Here is a 20449-nt window from a genome sequence, read left to right on the forward strand (position 1 = left end):
ATATGATTTCTTCATTTGGGGTAGTTCGAAATCTCAGATCTTCCACTGCGGCCCTCAGCTACCATCCAGGAACTGAAGCATCAAATTTGGGAGGAAGCTATCAAATTACAGTGGCTGTCCTGCAATATGTGATGTGTAACTTCCATCAAAGAGTTGAAAGTGTGGGAAGGAAAGTGGTGACCATCTAAATGACGTCATTTTTAAATATGAGCATTTTAAATTGCAAGCATTGTAAATTCATGATGTATTCCTTTTATATCACTGTGACTGAATTTGGACTGCTGGTGGAGGTTTTGAATTTGCCCTTTTCACTGCTGCACCTGTTACAAAGAACCATCTTATGCTTTCACATTAGGAACATTGTATTTATGAGTATGGTTTGCTGACTTGAAAATTATTTTACTTAATGGCAAATTATGCACACTTTTAATTATTGGCATAATTAATTAGTGAGGAGTGTCATCTGATTTGCAATAAAATACAGTAGCAAAAATACAGCACCAAATTTAAGAATCTAACAAGTATGTAGGCAAAATTCACAGTGAAAAATTATGAATGTCTGCACTCCCAATGTCAGAGTTTCAGGTCATTCAAAGTATTTTATTGCCAAATTGGGATGCCAGCTTTTTTAATGGGGTACATCACTTCATTCAATTATGCTGATTAGCTCACCAGCTATTGTACGTTACGAAATGTAGTATTAACTTCAATTAGCTATATTTTTTAATAACAGAACTTCTGGAACAACTATTTGTATTGCTGAAATTATGACACTGAAAAATAATATTCAGAATAATAAATTTAAATGAAATTCAGGCTAAGTAATATTTTGAGATATTCATGTACATACTATAGATTTAAGTGTCAGGAAGTCGTTTCTGAAAGTATTTGTATGGAGTGTAGCCATGTATGGAAGTGAAACATGGACAATAACTAGTTTGGACAAGAAGAGAATAGAAGCTTTCGAAATGTGGTGCTACAGAAGAATGCTGAAGATAAGGTGGGTAGATCACGTAACTAATGAGGAGGTATTGAATAGGAATGGGGAGAAGAGAAGTTTGTGGCACAACTTGACTAGAAGAAGGGATCGGTTGGTAGGACATGTTTTGAGGCATCAAGGGATCACAAATTTAGCATTGGAGGGCAGTGTGGAGGGTAAAAATCGTAGAGGGAGACCAAGAGATGAATACACTAAGCAGATTCAGAAGGATGTAGGTTGCAGTAGATACTGGGAGATGAAGAAGCTTGCACAGGATAGAATAGCATGGAGAGCTGCATCAAACCAGTCTCAGGACTGAAGACCACAACAACAACAACTAAATATTACATGTAGAACTGTACATAATACATATTACATGAATAACTACATTGAAAATATAATAAAATTAGGCAAAAATTTGGTTATTAATGAGAAGTGAAGTCATAACAATGTCAGTAATTCCAATTTGGTATATTTAATCATGAATGAGTTATTCTTTTACTTTGTATTTGAATATTTGAGGAATTTCAATTGCTTGCCTAATGTTTACTGGCAGTTTGTTAAAGTTTCTTGCACCATAGTATAGAACTCCAATTCTTAATCCTAGATTCTTTATGTGAAAAATATTTTTACGTCTAGTATTATGACTATGAATTGTGGAATTCATATTAAATTAGTTCTGTTTATTAACCCAAAATACTGTTGAGGAGTACATATTTTGGCACATAAATGTAGAAACCCCTCAGTTCCTCAAAATGGCTTGTGAATGAGGTTCTGTTACCAACATTATACAATACTCTCATTATAGGTTTCTATGGAATAAATATTTTTTGCATTGCTACAGAAGATATAGCCACACAACAGTACTGAGTGTGAAAATTATGCTAACAATCCTGCCATGTCAGTCAACACATTGAGTGAGAGAGAGAGAGGAGAGAGAGAGAGAGAGAGAGAGAGAGAGAGAGAGAGAGAGAGAGACTTCTGAGTGTAGCAGACAGAACTGAGCTTTTTGATTATCTAACCCATGTTACAGTGTCACCTGGTTCATTATCCATCTGGGTTCTCCAGAACTTCACACACTGAGCATCATACTGTGCATGACATTGATAACTGCATCTGGTACCTGTAGGCAATTTGACTTTATTTGGAAAATTACATAATACGAGTTTTTGGAAGATTAAGGGTTATGCTGTTATGTCATAAGTCTGTCCCATTATTCTCCTGGCTGTGGCTAGTATGGTTGTGTTTGGGCCCTTCACCAATATACTCGTTGCAAAATAAGCAGTATAGTATTTCAAAAGTCTTCAACTGTTCTGAGTAAATCATTTATGTAGACCAAGAACAGGAGGAGACTGCGTCATGTTGTTGTTTCTGGCGACACGATTTTATCAGGCATGCTGTGAGCACAGTGTTGCTGGTTTCCATTTTGCAAGCTCATAGTACAGTAGTCTTTTCAGGAATCCTGAGCAAAGGCATACAAGTGGTGTTCTCCCTTGTGGAGACACACAGAGGAGAAAAGCAGATTCTGTATAGTTCTGTGACACACTCAGAAACCTCAAGGGAAATGGAGAAGACACACTCAGAAACCTCAAGGGAAATGGAGAAGAAAAATACTTACCAATAAAACCACATGTTATTTGAGTTGACAGTTCCATTCAGCAGCATGATAAAATCAGTGATGATTGACATCTTAACAGTTTCATTTAAGACTTAGATTTCACGTATCTCCTCTCCTTAGTACCATTGGTGGCACTGTACCTCATTGGATTTAAAATTTGTGCAGTCCCTCCGCACAGCATACACACTTCTTCTATAAAAATATTATGAAGAGGAAAGTTGCCACTCACCGTATAGTAGAGATGCTGAGTTGCAGAGTGGCACAACAAAAAGACTGTCACAAATAAAGATGTTGGCCAATAAGGCCTTCGTCAAAAATAGACAACACACACACACGGGACAATCCATACCAAGTGGCCCAAGAAAAAAATAATTGGTTGCTTGACCATCTCAGAAAAATTTTATATTTGCTGGGTGAATTCCCCAATATTTACTAGTCACAAAAATATTTTTTTAAAAAAATTATTGTTTATTATTTTGAAATGGCAGCCATATTTGTTCCAGGCCACATACGTTTTTTTCGTATTTATAAGCATCTACATTTTTTACAAAATTATTCAGTAGTGGATTGTCCTAAGCCTTTCAGATAAAATGCATTTAGTTCAACACACTCTGGGCTACAAATTAACATCATTATCACTTAGCTGAATGTATTATTTAATATATTTTTAATAGTTCAAAGATATCAGACACAAATAAAAAAAACAATTTTTGAACAGTCGTTTTCCAAAGAAAGATTAATTTCTCAGCTTTAATATTTTTTCTGCAATTACACTGTATAGTATAGTTACTTTTTATAGATTATCAATGGTGAGCAGCTTACACTTAAAAAAATACACAATTAAAATTTTTTTTTTAATTTTCCATTTTTTGGCCTGCTGTATCTTTGTTGAGGGACCAGACAAAAATCTGAAACTTTCACAGTTAATAGACCTCTACGATATCAAACTTCAGTATAAATTTCAACTTTTGAGATTCAATTGGAAGTTATGGAAAAAAATTACAAACATGAGTCAAAAATAAGTTTTTTAACATCTAGGCTGGAATGTAACAATACCAGAGAAAGAAAGTTGCTACTCACCATATAGCGGAGATGCTGAGCCACGATAGGCACAATAAAAAGATTCACACAATCATACCTTTCGGCCATTAAGGCCTTTGTCAGCACACAAACACACACGCACACACAGACTCACGCAAGCACAACTTGCACACACATCTGCAGTCTCAGAGAGCTGAAACTACACTGCGATCAACAGCACCAGTGCATGATGGGAGTGGCGACTGGGTGGGGGTAAGGAGGAGGTTGGGGCGGGGAGGGGGAGGGATAGTATGGTGGGAGTGGTGGACAGTGAAGTGTTGCAGTTTAGACGGAGGGTAGGAGAGAAGGTGCGGAGGGGGGAGGGGTAAGCAGCGGAAAGGAGAGAAATACAAATAAAAATAAAAGACATTAAAAGACTGTGTGTGGCGGTGAAATGACGGCTGTGTAGTGCTGGAATGGGAACAGGAAGGGGGCTGGATGGGTGAGGACAGTGACTAATGAAGGTTGAGGCCAGGAGGGTTACGGGAATGCAGGATGTATTGCAGGGAAAGTTCCCAACTGTGCAATTCAGAAAAGCTCATGTTGGTGGCACAGGCTGTGAAGCAGTCATTGAGATGAGGGGTATCATGTTTGGCAGCGTGTTCAGCTACGGGGTGGTCCACTTGTTTTTTGGCTACAGTTTGTTGGTGGCTGTTTATGTGGACAGACAGGTTGTTGGTTGTCATGCCTACATAGAATGCAGCACAGTGGTTGCAGTTTAGCTTGTAGATCACGACTGGTTTCACAGGTAGCCCTGCCTTTGATGAGATAGGTAATGTTAGTGACCGCACGGGAGTAGGTGGTGGTAGGAGGATGTATGGGACAGGTCTTGCATCTAGGTCTATTACAGGGGTACGAGCTATGAGGTAAGGGAATGGGAGCAGGGGTTGTGTAAGGATGGACAAGTGTATTGTGTAGGTTCGGTGGACTATGGAATACCATGGTAGGAGGGATGGGAAGGATAGTGGGTAGGACATTTCTCATTTCAGGGCACGACAAGAGGTAGTCAAAACCCTGGCAGAGAATGTAATTCAGTTGCTCCAGTCCCAGATGGTACTGAGTTACGAGGGTAATGCTCCTCTGTGGCCGGACTGTGGGGCTTTGGGAGGTGGTGGGAGACTGGAAAGATAAGGCACGGGATATTTGTTTTTGTACAAGGATTGGAGGATAATTATGGTCATTGAAGGCTTCAGTGAAATCCTTGGTGTATTCAGAGAGGGACTGCTTGTCACTGCAGATGCGATGACCACGGGTGGCTAGGCTGTACGGAAGGGACTTATTGGTATGAAACAGGTGGTAGCTGTCGAAGTGGAGGTATTGGTGGTGGTTAGTAGGTTTGATATGAATGGAGGTACTGATGTAGCCATCTCTGAGGCAGAGGTCAACATCTAGGAAGGTAGCTTGTTGGGTTGAGTAGGACCAGGTGAAGCAAATGGGGGAGAAGTTGTTGAGGTTCTGGAGGAATGTGAATAAGGTGTCCTCACCTTCAGTCCAGATAGTAAAGATGTCATCAATGAATCTGAAACAGGTGAGGGGTTTAGGATTCTGGGTTTTTAGGAAGGATTCCTCTAGATGGCCCATGAATAGACTAGCATAGCATGGTGCCATGTGGGTCCCCATAGCCGTACCGCAGATTTGTTTGTAGGTAATGCCTTCAAAGGAGAAGTAATTGTGGGTGAGGATATAGTTGGTCATGGAGACTAGGAAGGAGGTTGTCGGTTTGGAATGCATAGGGCGTCTGTAAAGGTGGTGTTCAATAGCAGTAAGGTCATGGGCATTAGGAATGTTAGTGCACAGGGAGGTGTCGGACAGTGAAGTGTTGCAGTTTAGATGGAGGGTAGGAGAGAAGGTGCGGAGGGGGGAGGGTGTAACTAGCGGAAAGGAGAGAAATACGGTGCCCTGCTCGTCACTATTGATGCCACCTTTCTGGCATATAGCATAAGATCAAGATAGAATAATTGAAAAACAAGTAGAGTGGCATCAGGTAATGATGAAGGGTGAAATCAAGTGCCTAGGTGAAAAAGACAGACAAACCACTGATATAATTAGGAAAAAAGATTTCCCACTGGGATCAGCAACAGGAAGAAAAAGGTAGAAGCATGTTAAAAGCATATAAAGATGAACTGGACAATTGTGTAGGAGTGGTGGTTGTAAAACATCTTAGTGCACAAAAAACATGACATTCACTTACAAAATATCAGTAAACAGATTCAATGACATCTGAATTCAAGGAGTTCCACAAGCTGGTATGCAAAAAAGTAGCTATTACTGAGCAAAAAAATTGAGTGACAGAAATCGATAGCTCACTGGAAATTAGTAGTAATAATGTATCCACTCCAAAGGGCAGTTTTGTGAACCCAGTTTGCAACTGCTTCATAGCATTGTGGGTAACAATGAGGTGACATGGATTAGTCACTACTCTGTTAATACAAAATGCCATCATGGACGAGATCATCATACAGACTTGTTAGTTTTTTGTATTTAGACTAGATGAAAGAAGCATAAATCCAATGATATTCATTATTCATTCAAGGGAATTTTGTCCCATTCATGGAATGTGATGCAAAAAAATTGAATTTGTTGGTGGCTTTATGCAGGATGATGCAGCACTTTGGGCAACTGGGGCTGCAGATACGTGTCCAACACATGAGGAATTTGAGAGGTCATTCTGTGCAAAATATTGGTCAAAGAGCGTGTTCGTGCAGGAACGTTTCACCAAGAAAATTTTCAACATTCAGTTATTTAATGAGTGCCTAGGTAGCCTTGGGCAATATTTTGAGACGTACATTAACAAGAAGAAATATGTGAAAGAGCCTATAATGAATTGTGATGTGCTCCACATTCTAAAAGCTAAATTGACCATGCTGGTTCATAAAAAAACTAACCTACAAAATCTTTGCATGTAGTGGCCATTGACTACCTACGACCATTACTCGGAAGCAGAACAGGTGTAAGGTTTGTTTATGCTTGTGAGGGACACACATTTTGCATTGCTCTTGCATCTTCATGTAATACATCAGCGTACATAATATTGTAGTTCTGTCAGAGACAGCAAAGGATCTGGAAGGGCAGCTGAACGGAATGGACAGTGTCTTGAAAGGAGGATATAAGATGAACATCAACAGAAGCATAATGAGGATAATGGAATGTAGTCAAATTAAATCTGGTGATGCTGTGGGGATTAGATTAGGAAATGAGAGGCTTAAAGTAGTAAAGGAGTTTTGCTATTTAGGGAGCAAAATAAATGATGATGGCCGAAGTAGAGAGGATATAAAATGTAGACTGGCAATGGCAAGGAAAGCGTTTCTGAAGAAAAGAAATTTATTAACATCGAGTATAGATTTAAGTGTCAGGATGTTGTTCTGAAAGTATTTGTATGGAGTGTAGCCATGTATGGAAGTGAAACATGGACGATAAATAGTTTAGACAAGAAGAGAATAGAAGCTTTCGAAATGTGGTGCTACAGAAGAATGCTGAAGATTAGATGGGTAGATCACATAACTAATGAGGAGGTATTGAACAGAATTGGAGAGAAGAGAAATTTGTGGCACAACTTGACTAGGAGAGGGATCGGTTGATGGGGCATATTCTGAGGCATCAAGGGATCACAAATTTAGTATTGGAGGGCAGCGTGGAGGGTAAAAATCATAGAGGGAGACCAAGAAATGAATACACTAAACAGATTCAGAAGGATGTAGGTTGCAGTAGGTACTGGGAGATGAAGAAGCTTGCACAGGATAGAGTAGCATGGAGAGCTGCATCAAACCAATCTCAGGGCTGAAGACCACAACGAAACAGCATCCAAACCAAGAGGTTTGGATGTCTTCATGTACATATTGGACAATAGTGATGTACAACATGAAGATGCAATGGAATTGCAAAATGTGTGTCCTTCCCAACTGCAAAATTACGTTCATTCGCACAACTAAAATAACAGAAATTCAGAGAACTCTGGCAACAGCCACCACTGTAGAGAGAGATGTATATCAAATGGTCAATCTCATTCACATAACCATACCCACAACAAGACAAGCATTATGAACAAAATGGCAGTTGAAATCATTACAACAGATGTGATCACAACCAACACAATTGTCCACCAAATAGACAGTGGCGGAATAGACATGGTGACAGGCATGAGCAGCAGTCCAGAAGTTGTGATCCCGTTTGAGCATAACCAGACTCAAAATAAGTCAATGAAGTAAGTGAGGCTGGAAGGTGCCCCCCTGGGGCAGTCTCATAGAACAGTAGAGCACGCAGCATTCCATGAATTTAATTAGGTACAACAATGGAGTAATCATGAATGTACAAGAGCACACCAAATGTGATAAATATGTGAATTACAAAGTGCAATCCAAAGTTAAAACCAGGCAAATGTGATATTTACAATGATAACTAGGCAAATATGGTATCTACAATGATAATTCTCGACACAGGTGCATAGTTGACTGCTGTATGTGGCAGTTTGCTTAAACAAATTGTGAGCACCATGATGTACTGACACTCCATATAGGTGCATGCTAGGCTATGGGAGCAGTTAGCACCAAATCCAGACCAAGCTCTACTGCACATCAAATAGAAAAAAATGGTGGTGTCATACATGTCCAACTACTGAATGCATCATAGGTATCGATTTTCTAAGTGAGAGAAGTGCAGTGATCAACCTCTCTGCTAGCAAACTATTTGCTGTATAATATTCTGTGGTTCTGGTCAGAGGGATTTCAGCAAACTATAGGTTGTAATGACATCACCCTGGATATGATTACTGATTCTGCCAAGCAGTTAAGATAAGATTCACTGGAAAGCTCACAGACCCTAGCCTGCAGCATTGTGATTACAGGCGTGCAAATTTACAGTGTATCATACAAATGTGAATGAATTGAATTGTATCCATGCTTCACACAGAACAAAATTAGAACAAGTATTGAAATTGTATGATACCATTTTTGAGGTAGTCCAAGTATTATCCATGGATAGGTGTGTCTCCTCACGAGACATACTGCCACACTTAACTACAGTGTTTCCCTGCGGCCAAACACCCAGTGGTTACGAAGGAGATCAGAAAAATGATAGACTGAGGAATAATCAAATATTCAAAGAGTCCTTGCTGCAGTCCATTAGTTGCTGTATCTAAACTAGTGGGTAGCAACACCTTGTGCTTGACACAAAGGTAATAAACAAAATACTAACTCTGGACATATCTTGGCTGGAAAATTTGGAATAAAAAAATTCAGAGTCTCTAAAGAGTGAAATGCCTGTTGAGTATTGATTTAAGAGAATGATATTGGCAGATCCCACTGGCCAGAAAATCATTTAAATGCATTAAATTCATCATTGGTAGAAGCCAACCATTACAATATTGTCATGTGGGTTAAATGTACGCTCTGGAGTATTTGTCTCTGCCCTTGACACACGATTAGTACCTAAATTATTAGACAGAGTCACTGTGTACTGTGGTCTTGCGGTAGCGTTCTCGCTTCCCATGCACGGGGTCCCAGGTTCGATTCCCAGCGGAGTCAGGGATTTTCTCTGCCTCGTGATGGTTGGGTGTTGTTTGTTCTTCAACATCATTTCATCATCATTGACTCGCAAGTTGCTGAAGTGGCGTCAACTAAAAACAGGGAATAACAATATTAATGTGCTAATAGTAAACTGCAGGAGCGTCTATAGAAAGGTCCCAGAACTGCTCTCATTAATAAACGATCACAACGCCCATATAGTACTAGGGACAGAAAGTTGGCTGAAACCAGACGTAAACAGGAACGAAATCCTAAACTCAGATTGGAATGTATACCGCAGAGACAGGCTGAACAGTGAAGGGGGAGGCGTGTTTATAGCGGTAAGAAGTGCAATAGTATCGAAGGAAATTGACGGAGATCCGAAATGTGAAATGATTTGGGTGAAGGTCGCGGTTAAAGCAGGCTCAGACATGGTAATTGGATGTCTCTATAGGCCCCCTGGCTCAGCAGCTGTTGTGGCTGAGCACCTGAAGGATAATTTGGAAAATATTTCGAGTAGATTTCCCCACCATGTTATAGTTCTGGGTGGAGATTTTAATTTGCCGGATATAGACTGGGAGACTCAGACGTTCATAACGGGTGGCAGGGACAAAGAATCCACTGAAATTTTTTTAAGTGCTTTATCTGAAAACTACCTTGAGCAGTTAAACAGAGAACCGACTCGTGGCGATAACATATTAGACCTTCTGGTGACAAACAGACCCGAACTATTTGAAAAAGTTAACGCAGAACAGGGAATCAGTGATCATAAAGCGGTTACGGCATCGATGATTTCAGCCGAATATAGGAATATTAAAAAGGGTAGGAAGATTTTTCTGTTTAGAAAAAGTGACAAAAAGCAGATTTCAGAGTACCTGTTGGCTCAACACAAAAGTTTTGTCTCAAGTACTGATAGTGTTGAGGATCAGTGGACAAAGTTCAAAACCATCGTACAATATGCGTTAGATGAGTATGTGCCAAGCAAGATTGTAAGAGATGGAAAAGAGCCACCATGGTTCAACAACCGAGTTAGAAAACTGCTGCGGAAGCAAAGGGAACTTCACAGCACACATAAACATAGCCAAAGCCTTGCAGACAAACAAAAATTACGCGAAGCGAAATGTAGTGTGAAGAGAGCTATGCGAGAGGCGTTCAATGAATTCGAAAGTAAAGTTCTGTGTACTGACTTGGCAGAAAATCCTAAGAAATTTTGGTCTTATGTCAAAGCGGTAAGTGGATCAAAACAAAATGTCCAGACACTCTGTGACCAAAATGGTACTGAAACAGAGGATGACAGACTAAAGGCCGAAATACTAAATGTCTTTTTCCAAAGTTGTTTCACAGAGGAAGATTGCACTGTAGTTCCTTCTCTAGATTGTCGCACAGATGACAAAATGGTAGATATCGAAATAGACGACAGAGGGATAGAGAAACAATTAAAATCGCTCAAAAGAGGAAAGGCCTCTGGACCTGATGGGATACCAGTTCAATTTTACACAGAGTACGCGAAGGAACTTGCCCCCCTTCTTGCAGCAGTGTACCGTAGGTCTCTAGAAGAGCGTAGCGTTCCAAAGAATTGGAAAAGGGCACAGGTCATCCCCGTTTTCAAGAAGGGACGTCGAACAGATGTGCAGAACTATAGACCTATATCTCTAACGTCGATCAGTTGTAGAATTTTGGAACATGTATTGTGTTCGAGTATAATGACTTTTCTGGAGACTAGAAATCTACTCTGTAGGAATCAGCATGGGTTTCGAAAAAGACGGTCATGTGAAACCCAGCTCGCGCTATTCGTCCACGAGACTCAGAGGGCCATAGACACGGGTTCACAGGTAGATGCCGTGTTTCTTGACTTCCGCAAGGCGTTCGATACAGTTCCCCACAGTCGTTTATTGAACAAAGTAAGAGCATATGGACTATCAGACCAATTGTGTGATTGGATTGAGGAGTTCCTAGATAACAGGACGCAGCATGTTATTCTCAATGGAGAGAAGTCTTCCGAAGTAAGAGTAATTTCAGGTGTGCCGCAGGGGAGTGTCATAGGACCGTTGCTATTCACAATATACATAAATGACCTGGTGGATGACATCGGAAGTTCACTGAGGCTTTTTGCAGATGATGCTGTGGTGTATCGAGAGGTTGTAACAATGGAAAATTGTACTGAAATGCAGGAGGATCTGCAGCGAATTGACGCATGGTGCAGGGAATGGCAACTGAATCTCAATGTAGACAAGTGTAATGTGCTGTGAATACACAGAAAGATAGATCCTTTATCATTTAGCTACAAAATAGCAGGTCAGCAACTGGAAGCAGTTAATACCATAAATTATCTGGGAGTACGCATTAGGAGTGATTTAAAATGGAATGATCATATAATGTTGATTGTCGGTAAAGCAGATGCCAGACTGAGATTCATTGGAAGAATCCTAAGGAAATGCAATCCGAAAACAAAGGAAGTAGGTTACAGTACGCTTGTTCGCCCACTGCTTGAATACCGCTCAGCAGTGTGGGATCCGTACCAGATAGGGTTGATACAAGACATAGAGAAGATCCAACGGAGAGCAGCGCGCTTCGTTACAGGATCATTTAGTAATCGCGAAAGCGTTACGGAGATGATAGATAAACTCCAGTGGAAGACTCTGCAGGAGAGACGCTCAGTAGCTCGGTACGGGCTTTTGTCAAAGTTTCGAGAACATACCTTCACCGAAGAGTCAAGCAGTATATTGCTCCCTCCTACGTATATCTCGCGAAGAGACCATGAGGATAAAATCAGAGAGATTAGAGCCCACAGAGAGGCATACCGACAATCCTTCTTTCCACCAACAATACGAGACTGGAATAGAAGGGAGAACCGATAGAGGTACTGAAGGTACCCTCCGCCACACACCGTCAGGTGGCTTGCGGAGTATGGATGTAGATGTAGATGTAGATGTAGAAAGGACTTGCAATATGGCGGCCGAACTTCCCCCGCATGGGGCCTCCCAGCCAACAATGCCAAACGATCATTTCATTTCATTTTAGACAGTCACTCTGTTTCATGGCAACCTATTAATAGCTACCTCTCCTTGGGTACAACAAACTGACATACCTCTGAGCACAACATATTGACACACTACAAAAATTAAAAATGTTTGAAGACACTGGAGTTACAGTACCTTTCCAGAAACCCATATTTGGATGCAACAATATAACATTTCTTTGTCATGTCGCCACACCACTGGGAACTGAACCTGATAACCACAAATTAAGTGCTGTAAGGAACTTTACTGTCCCCAGGTCTAAGAAACTGAACCAGTTGCTGAACAGTGAGGCTCTTTCACAGTTATTCAAAGAGCATGCACACTGTGGTTTTGGTCAAATGAATTTCAGCAAACTTTTGACAAAATCAAAAATCAATATTTTTTCCTATCAATACATGCATCAAATATGGGTCTGGGGATTTGTGTGTTCATATTTCAGATACATTCAATCAATGTTAAACCAACCATACGTACTCCAGTTTTCGCAAGCAGGGTTCTCACGAGTTGTGACTACTACAGAACTAGAAGCCTTAGTTGAAGTATCAGCTTTCAAAAGATTTTGTTGCTGTCTACATGGCCACTGTACAAGTCTGTACTATGATCACCAAGCACTTAGCTTTTTGCAAATTATTGCATTCGAGATGAGTAAGATTATTGCTAGTCTTGCAGAAACAAAGTTTTAAGACTACACATGCCAAGGGCCAAGATAATGTCATAGCTGATGCTCTGTCTAGGCTGCTTGAAGGATTAAAGCCCTTATCATTCATTATGATCAGGAGTGTTATATCAATGTGAAGCTTATGACAGATGAAACAAATAGGAGGTTTTTCTTGGATCTGTGTAGAAATGTGGCAAATATGCAAGGTACTGATATAAACTGTTAGAAATGAAACAGCAATTCGAGAGTTTGGCTTACCTGCAAAGCTAAAATCACATTGTAAGATGCAGAATGGGGTGGTATTCTACAGAAGACAACTTTGATTCTAATGCCTGTCTGTATACCCATACAGGCAGAAAATAAGCTCATATGCTTTACTCATCATGCCTGAGGCCATTTTGGAGTGGTTAAAACAGGTGAATATTGTTATTTTAATAGCTTATGACTCAAGGTGCATAAAGTATTGAAATCTTGTCTGCTTTTCCGGAAGATAAAACCTTCAGGTTAGTGTAGGGAGGGTGAGTTCAACCTATTCTACCAACAAAATCTTTGCCGGTAGTAGCCATTGACTACTTACGACCATTACTCACAAGCAGAATTTGGTAAGAAAATGGCACTCTTGAATACATTACTTTCTCAAAAATTTTTGAAAATGCTGTGAGCATGGATACTGGCTGGTAATTATTGACACCTGTGGCGGCCCCTTTTTTGTAGAGAAGCTTGACAGTGGCTTATTTTAACCTGTCTGGGAAAATACCTTGAGTTAGTGATGCATTACTGATTTGACTCAGAACATCAGCTGTAATTGCTCCACGTTGTTTTAATATCTAGTTAGAGATGTCATCTACTCCAATAGAACATTTATTTTTCAAAGACTTAACAATTTTCCTTATTCACAAGAGGTTGTTAGATGAAAATTAATCTTACTAGGATTTCTCAAAACTAACTGCATGGCTTTTTCTTTCGAACTATTCTCATCAATTTTTTTACCTACACTTAAGAAATGGTTGTTAAATACATTAGCTACTTGTGTACTGTTGGTTAAGATGGTCTCGTTCTCTTTAATAGTAATACTCTCTACCCCAGTGGTTACTTTTCCTCTCTCTCTTCCAACAACATTTCATGCTGATTTCATTTTATTGCCCAAGTTATTAATTTCATCTCTAATACACATATTTTTTGATTTTCTGACAACTTTTCTCAGTATGTTATAATAATTTTTATAGTGTAATTACTTGTGGGTCTTTACTAATTCTTGCTGCCTCATACAATTTTCTTTTCCTTTCTGCAGACACTTTAATACCTGTCGTAATCCAAGGTTTCTTTGAAAACTGTTTGGTGTAACATTCAGTAATTTTTTGGGGCAACAATGTTCAAAAAGGGATTTTAATTTATCAAGAAATTTGCATTTATCACTGGCCTTTGGCTCATTATATACAGCTTCCCAATTAACATTACTTAAACTTTCTCTGTAGTGCTCTATAGATACCAGGTTGACCAGCCTCACACTTTTACTTAATGGTTTCTGAACTGTACACCCTGCCAAGCTTTGTAAGTTAATCAGTTGTGCTCTGATAATCCATTTATCACAGGGAAAGCATGTGTCAGTTTCACATCCTTTTGCTGCACAAATACATTATCTATTAAGAGTGCTACTGTCCTGAGCTATACATGTAGGAAAATTGACCACTGATTCTAAGTTATATGTCATTAATAACACTTCTAGTTCACTTTTCCTATCAGAATTGCTTAGAAAGTTTACACTGAAATCATCACAGATTAATAACTTCTTTTTGTCTGACAGACAGCATAATAGGGAGTCAATAGCTCCCAATCTCCTAATGGGGACCTGTACACTGTTACTAATACCAACACTACATTATCTAGCTGTAGTTCACATGCACAAACTTCAAAGTGCTGATCAACACAAAATTTGCTTGCTTCGACTGTTTTGTACTTATGCCCTTATTTTGCATAAATGGCAACCCTCCTTTATCCATGCTAGATTTGCAAGTGTAAGATGCTAAATTGTACCCATTTATACTGACACTTTCCATCCCCACAGTTAAATGGTAATCAGACAGACAAAGTATATCAATCTCATTCTTATTTTTGAGATCATTTAAACACAGTAACAGCTCATCTACTTTATTTTTTATTCCCATTATGTTTTGATGAAGTAAATTGATACTACCTTAGCTTTATCCCTATTTACTGTACATGAAGCTTCTTTTATTCTATTTTTCTTGATTACTGTCTGTCTGGACTTTGGCTTTAACCTAAAAAAACCTGTCTGCCTGGCCCCGTTAACAGCAGGGATCATCCCTTGTGTGACTGTGGCCCCCCCTTACAGTATCTGCTAATAGAGAAGCTAACTTACCCTTCCTGTTCCTATTTAGGTGCAGGCCATGTGTAGCATACCCCACCTACCAATAGCATCAACTGGAACAACACTCATGTGAGATTTTGCCAGTGCCTGGAGCATCCTGTTCAGCTCAGTGTTAACATGCCTTAGAGCAGCGTTTACCCAGGGCCGATCATGTTGCTGGAAGACCTCCACAAACCCCACATTTGTGTGCCCAGTTTCTGCTCCTATTTTGTACAGGTCACTCCTAATACTACATCTTGGATTCATAGCCATGCTGTTTCGTGCTCCCCAACTATAATTACCTGATCTTCCTTCTCAAAGTCCTTGCATAGCTGACCTAAGTTTTCTGTCACCTGGCTAAGGCTAGCACTTGGTTTCATGACTGCTACCTAGAAGCAGAATTCTTCTTTTCCTATTCTGATTTGATCCTGACCTGTCTTTTTTCTTTAAGCTACTATTCTGCTTCAACCTATGTTCAGCTACATATGGATGAAGCCCTTCCTCTACTACTTCAGGTAGCAAGCCAAACCGACTTATTAACAGAATTTCTAAAGTTTTTTCAACAGTTTCCCTTTTTCACCCTTTGCTTGCTACCTTTTCCCTGCACACCCCCCCCCCCCCCCCCCCCAGCCTACATAATTCCAAATACGCATTTTCTAATTCAGCCTTAAGGGCAACAAATCTTTGCCTCCTGTCCTTTCTACATAACCTACATTGCCATGGAGGAGCCTCATGAGCTACTCGTACTTCCTCGCTACTACATTTGCCCCAATGAAACCATAACCTACAGTCTTCACAGAACACCCCTTCCTTCAGATTTCTATGGTAACCACAACATTTGTCACATATGATTTGATAGAAAAATTTACACAAAAGCAATAAACTTTTAAACTCACTTTTGAAAGTTCTAATTAACTACCTAAAGTCAGTATGACAGACACAAATTAATTTAACTTTGAACTGCAAAGTCTAGCCAAAAAAATAAACATCTACACTTGCCCGAAATTTATGCCTAAATGTAAACAAAGCTAATGACTATTGGCCTTTATGAAATACTTTCTTTTCGATCTGAATATGCTCAGAAAAGTGAAACCTTCATTAGATAGCCCAGCAAAGAAGTAAATGCACTAGTCTAAAATGTAATATTAACTAAATTAGCTCTTATTTCAATATTAATCACTTAACTTAGTGAGAGCTTCGTGGACGTGCCTATGCCAGAGATATTAGCACAGTAGCAGACCTGGGGGAGTGTGCAGGGACATGGCAGGGACAGGACTGTTGTTATTCCATCCTGGACATTCTATCAAATAATACATAGATGATTTGTTGGAATGCTTTATTAAAATAACACAGAAATAGAAATGGAACAAAATGGAGATAAAACATTTGAATTAACAACAGGAGATACAGGTACATTACTAACATTTGATATAAATGCCTATACATATAACAACAAACATTAATCATCAGCTTAAACACCAGTTACAGAACATGTAAAAATTACGTGTACTACCAAGTAAAGACATCTCCTCTCTAATATATCATCATAATATATGCATTATTACGAACAAATTGCTATGTAGGAGAGATGTGTGAATGCCATCTACCTTGCCCTTTTTTTATGGACCATAATCTGAATCGTATAAAATTGACTTCATTCTAAAACACATTTCACTTACTACCTAAGATGGATTCACACAACACTGCCACATTCAGAGTCAATTTGGTAGTAATGGTCCCTACAGATCTAAAAACTAAATGCACGCATCACATATAATAAGACATCATCTTTGGAATAATACTTGTAGATGTCATGCATTTCATTCTATACTAACAAAAAACACTGACTAGATATTCTTTGTTTAATAATAAAAATTAAGGAGTAATAATAGGATCACACAATAGCACATCGACTTATACAGACATTGAGACAAATGTAGGTAACATTTATGGGCACACATGACTGTTATGAACGATTGCTACTTCCAAGTTCACAAACTGGAATAAGGGTTTGGGTAGACTTGTACACAGACACTTCTACAGGAACAGAACATCAAAACAGCCAGCAGAAAGATTATAGATTATTTAAAACTGACTATGACAGTTTTTCTCTACTTGAATAAACTGAAAATCAAACGATTCACGCCCCCCCACCCCACCACCCACCAATTCCCTTCCTTCCATTCTGGACTTTTGATGTCAATCCTTCTTTCAGTCAATTGCAGTATTGCATTTATTAATGTAATACATAATATTAATATTAGTAAATCCAAACACACAAAACATTTAAACATTCATTTTATGGGGAACATTAAATTATTGCACTTTGTGTAAAAATTTCAAATTAAATAAAAGAACATTAAACATGAATTCATTACTTCCTTCAGTCTTTTCGTCCATGAGAAATGCATTTTGAAATGGAGTAGTTGTACTTGGCCTAAAAATACAATGATCTCCTGGTGCATAAATATAAAATCAGTAGATGAGACACTCTTACTGCACTGTATTTGAATTGTTCACCTGAGGTGAAGATATTTCTAAGTAGTAATTACCGTTACTCTGATTTAATAATTTTCATTCTATTGAGTTATAAAATGCTGAGATAGTTATATTCAGCAATGTCTAGGACCAAATGGTCAAATCACATTTGCGTACTGCACTAAAGCACGCAGGTATAATTAATTTTTAAGTATCTGTCAATATGAAAAAGTTAAACTCTTTGTCCCCCTTCAATTATTTACACTGCTCTCAAATTAAGAAGTCAGGATCAAAAGAGGCAAGGCTTCAACGAAGTTATTTTATAAAGTTAGAAATACTGATAAAAAATCAGCTTAGGAATGTCATCCATATGTAACAATAAAGTAAGTACCAATTCACGATTACATTTCCAGATCATCATTCAAATACTCTAGTATTCTTAGAGAGCTAAGAGCTTGAATTAAATGTGGAATTAATCAGTTATGTTTCCAAAGGCAAATACTGTTTCTTCATTTTTACTTTGTTGTACAATAAAATCAAAGAATCTGTGGCACATATTAGTGTGCACATATACAAATCTTAGAGGAATCATATTGTTTCCAAATAATTTTTTTTTTAATGTGGTCATACCAAAGAAAAAAATTCTAAATTACAGATAACATTTCTTAAATCAATTGCCTACATCCAAATGCTTCAGCTAATAGAAGATTAGTCAATCTTTATCAATGAAGAAAAATAAAAAAAACTCTGTAGGTATTAGGCATTCCAAGGCTTACAAAAGTAATATAAAACAGCTGCTCACTTGTTATCGAAGACAAATTACACTAAGACATGTCAGAAAAGGAGGCAGGCATAGTTATGAATGATAGATGGTAGCACTATGAGGAATACAGCACAGCTCAAAAATTTTAAACAAAAGTTATTTTTTCAAGAGTTACAGAGAAGTGATAAGAATGAATAATATGCAGAAAGTGACATGGATGGAGATGTGGGGGACATTGTTACTCTGGGGGAATTGTCATGACAGACAAATTTCTGTACCAAAAATTTCAATTGTGTATCTAGACAGTTACTCTATGTTTCTTCTATTATAATCTGCATGCATATGGACTAGGTTTTTTTACTGAGTTCTTACAGTCTGTAACTTCCTTTTTATAATTTTATATTATGATTTTAGAATTTTAATCATCTTTTGTCAATTGATAATCACTTCTTTTTCAAATAAGTATATTATTATTAAAACAGCTTTTCAGCCATGTAAAAATATATATAAACCTAAAATGCAAGGTTACACTAAGTCCAATTACTTGTAGTCAGGAATCAAGCAGCAATAAAACAATCAATACTATAACTTAATTAACACTATTCTGCATGCAAAATATACATTTGTCACACGTTTCAACATGGTCTTAATCAAACAGTTTCAACTGGGGATGGCTTGGCTTTCACAATTTATTAGTATCAATAAACCATAAAGACAAAGCTTTTCTTGTGTAGCAGCTCTTGTGGGATGGGCCTGAACTTTCAATTGAAGGATAACCTTCCTGTGACTCACTAACAGTTAACTTTGTTGTTAAAATTGTTGAACTGTGAAAGTCATCCACTCACAACCAATCAATACAATTACAACAACAAGTAGAGATCAAAATTTTCCATGAAATATTTATGCTCTTATAAGCTTTAACATAACAGAAAAAAGATTATGGTTAACATATGTTAAATTCCATGACACCTGTAGTGTCTCAAACCATTATTACAATGAGAAGTGCACAACCTGACAAATAAATATTTTATGTTTTATACTACTAAGAATAAACTAACATCTGAAATTATGTAGGAAAGTAATTTATTATTAATGAAAAGCAAATCTTCCATATAAATTTCTTGTGTTGTATTCTCTGTCTCTCCCTCTCTCTCTTTCTCCTCATACTGAACTTGCAAGCTACTCCTTAGGAGATATATTTGGGAGACAGGAAGAGGGGGCACAGATGAGGAGGGGGGGCAGGCATCTGATGCATGTCACACAATAAGCAGCAAATATAAAACAAATACATTGAGGACAAAGTGAAAATTTCAAATACAAAGAGACAAACAAAACATGGTTATGCATAGATAACTTCATTATGCAAGCAAAGAGATTTCTGGTTATAGTTCCTATAAAACACTAAAGAAGATTGCATAAAAAAGCAGATCTTAATTCACAGTAGCTGTGTACTTGATGGTTTGTGCATATAGATAAAGATGTGGGTGATGACATAGTTCAGAGTTTGGTACCTAACATGAAGAGTTAGCTACATGGCCTGGAACACAATGAACTGATGTATGTATAGTTTGGTATCTGCCATGAGAACTGCTGTCACAGCTGTGAAGAACATCATGTGCACTGGGAGAGATGAAGATGGGTGCCCTGCTACACTTTTAGAGTCACTGCACTTTTTTTGGGGGAAATAATTGGAAAAAAAGGGAAGGGGGGAGGAATTAAGTGGCTTATTAGTTAGGATACTTCATCATACATCTTTATATGACTCCGCTGTGAGATGTTACTGCAAATTGAGGATTCCACGGTTTTCCAGGGTTTCTTTAAGTGTATAGAACAGTTGCAGTTGCTGCTCTGGTTTCAGGTTGTAAACCTGAAAAAATGAAATGGTACAAAATAAAGAATTATATATCAAGAAAGTTCCACTCTATATGAACCTACAAAACAGTAAATGGAAGAATACAATGTAACTTACCTAGAAAGTTTCACTCTA

The 20449-nt window shown here is 38.4% G+C and overlaps 1 protein-coding gene across 1 annotated transcript in view; it reads right to left on the reverse strand.

Moving 5' to 3' along the window:
• Window positions 1-16543: 16543 nt before the first annotated feature.
• LOC126100406 (phosphatidate cytidylyltransferase, photoreceptor-specific) overlaps window positions 16544-20449 on the reverse strand; it is a 115687-nt gene continuing 111781 nt past the window's right edge. The window contains exon 10 of the mRNA XM_049910999.1: window positions 16544-20329. Within this exon, the coding sequence (XP_049766956.1) occupies window positions 20240-20329 (90 nt within the window). The 3' untranslated portion in view covers window positions 16544-20239. The remainder of the gene's footprint in view (window positions 20330-20449) is intronic.

Source organism: Schistocerca cancellata, chromosome 9, assembly GCF_023864275.1.
Source record: "Schistocerca cancellata isolate TAMUIC-IGC-003103 chromosome 9, iqSchCanc2.1, whole genome shotgun sequence".
In the NCBI taxonomy this organism is placed as follows: domain Eukaryota; kingdom Metazoa; phylum Arthropoda; class Insecta; order Orthoptera; family Acrididae; genus Schistocerca; species Schistocerca cancellata.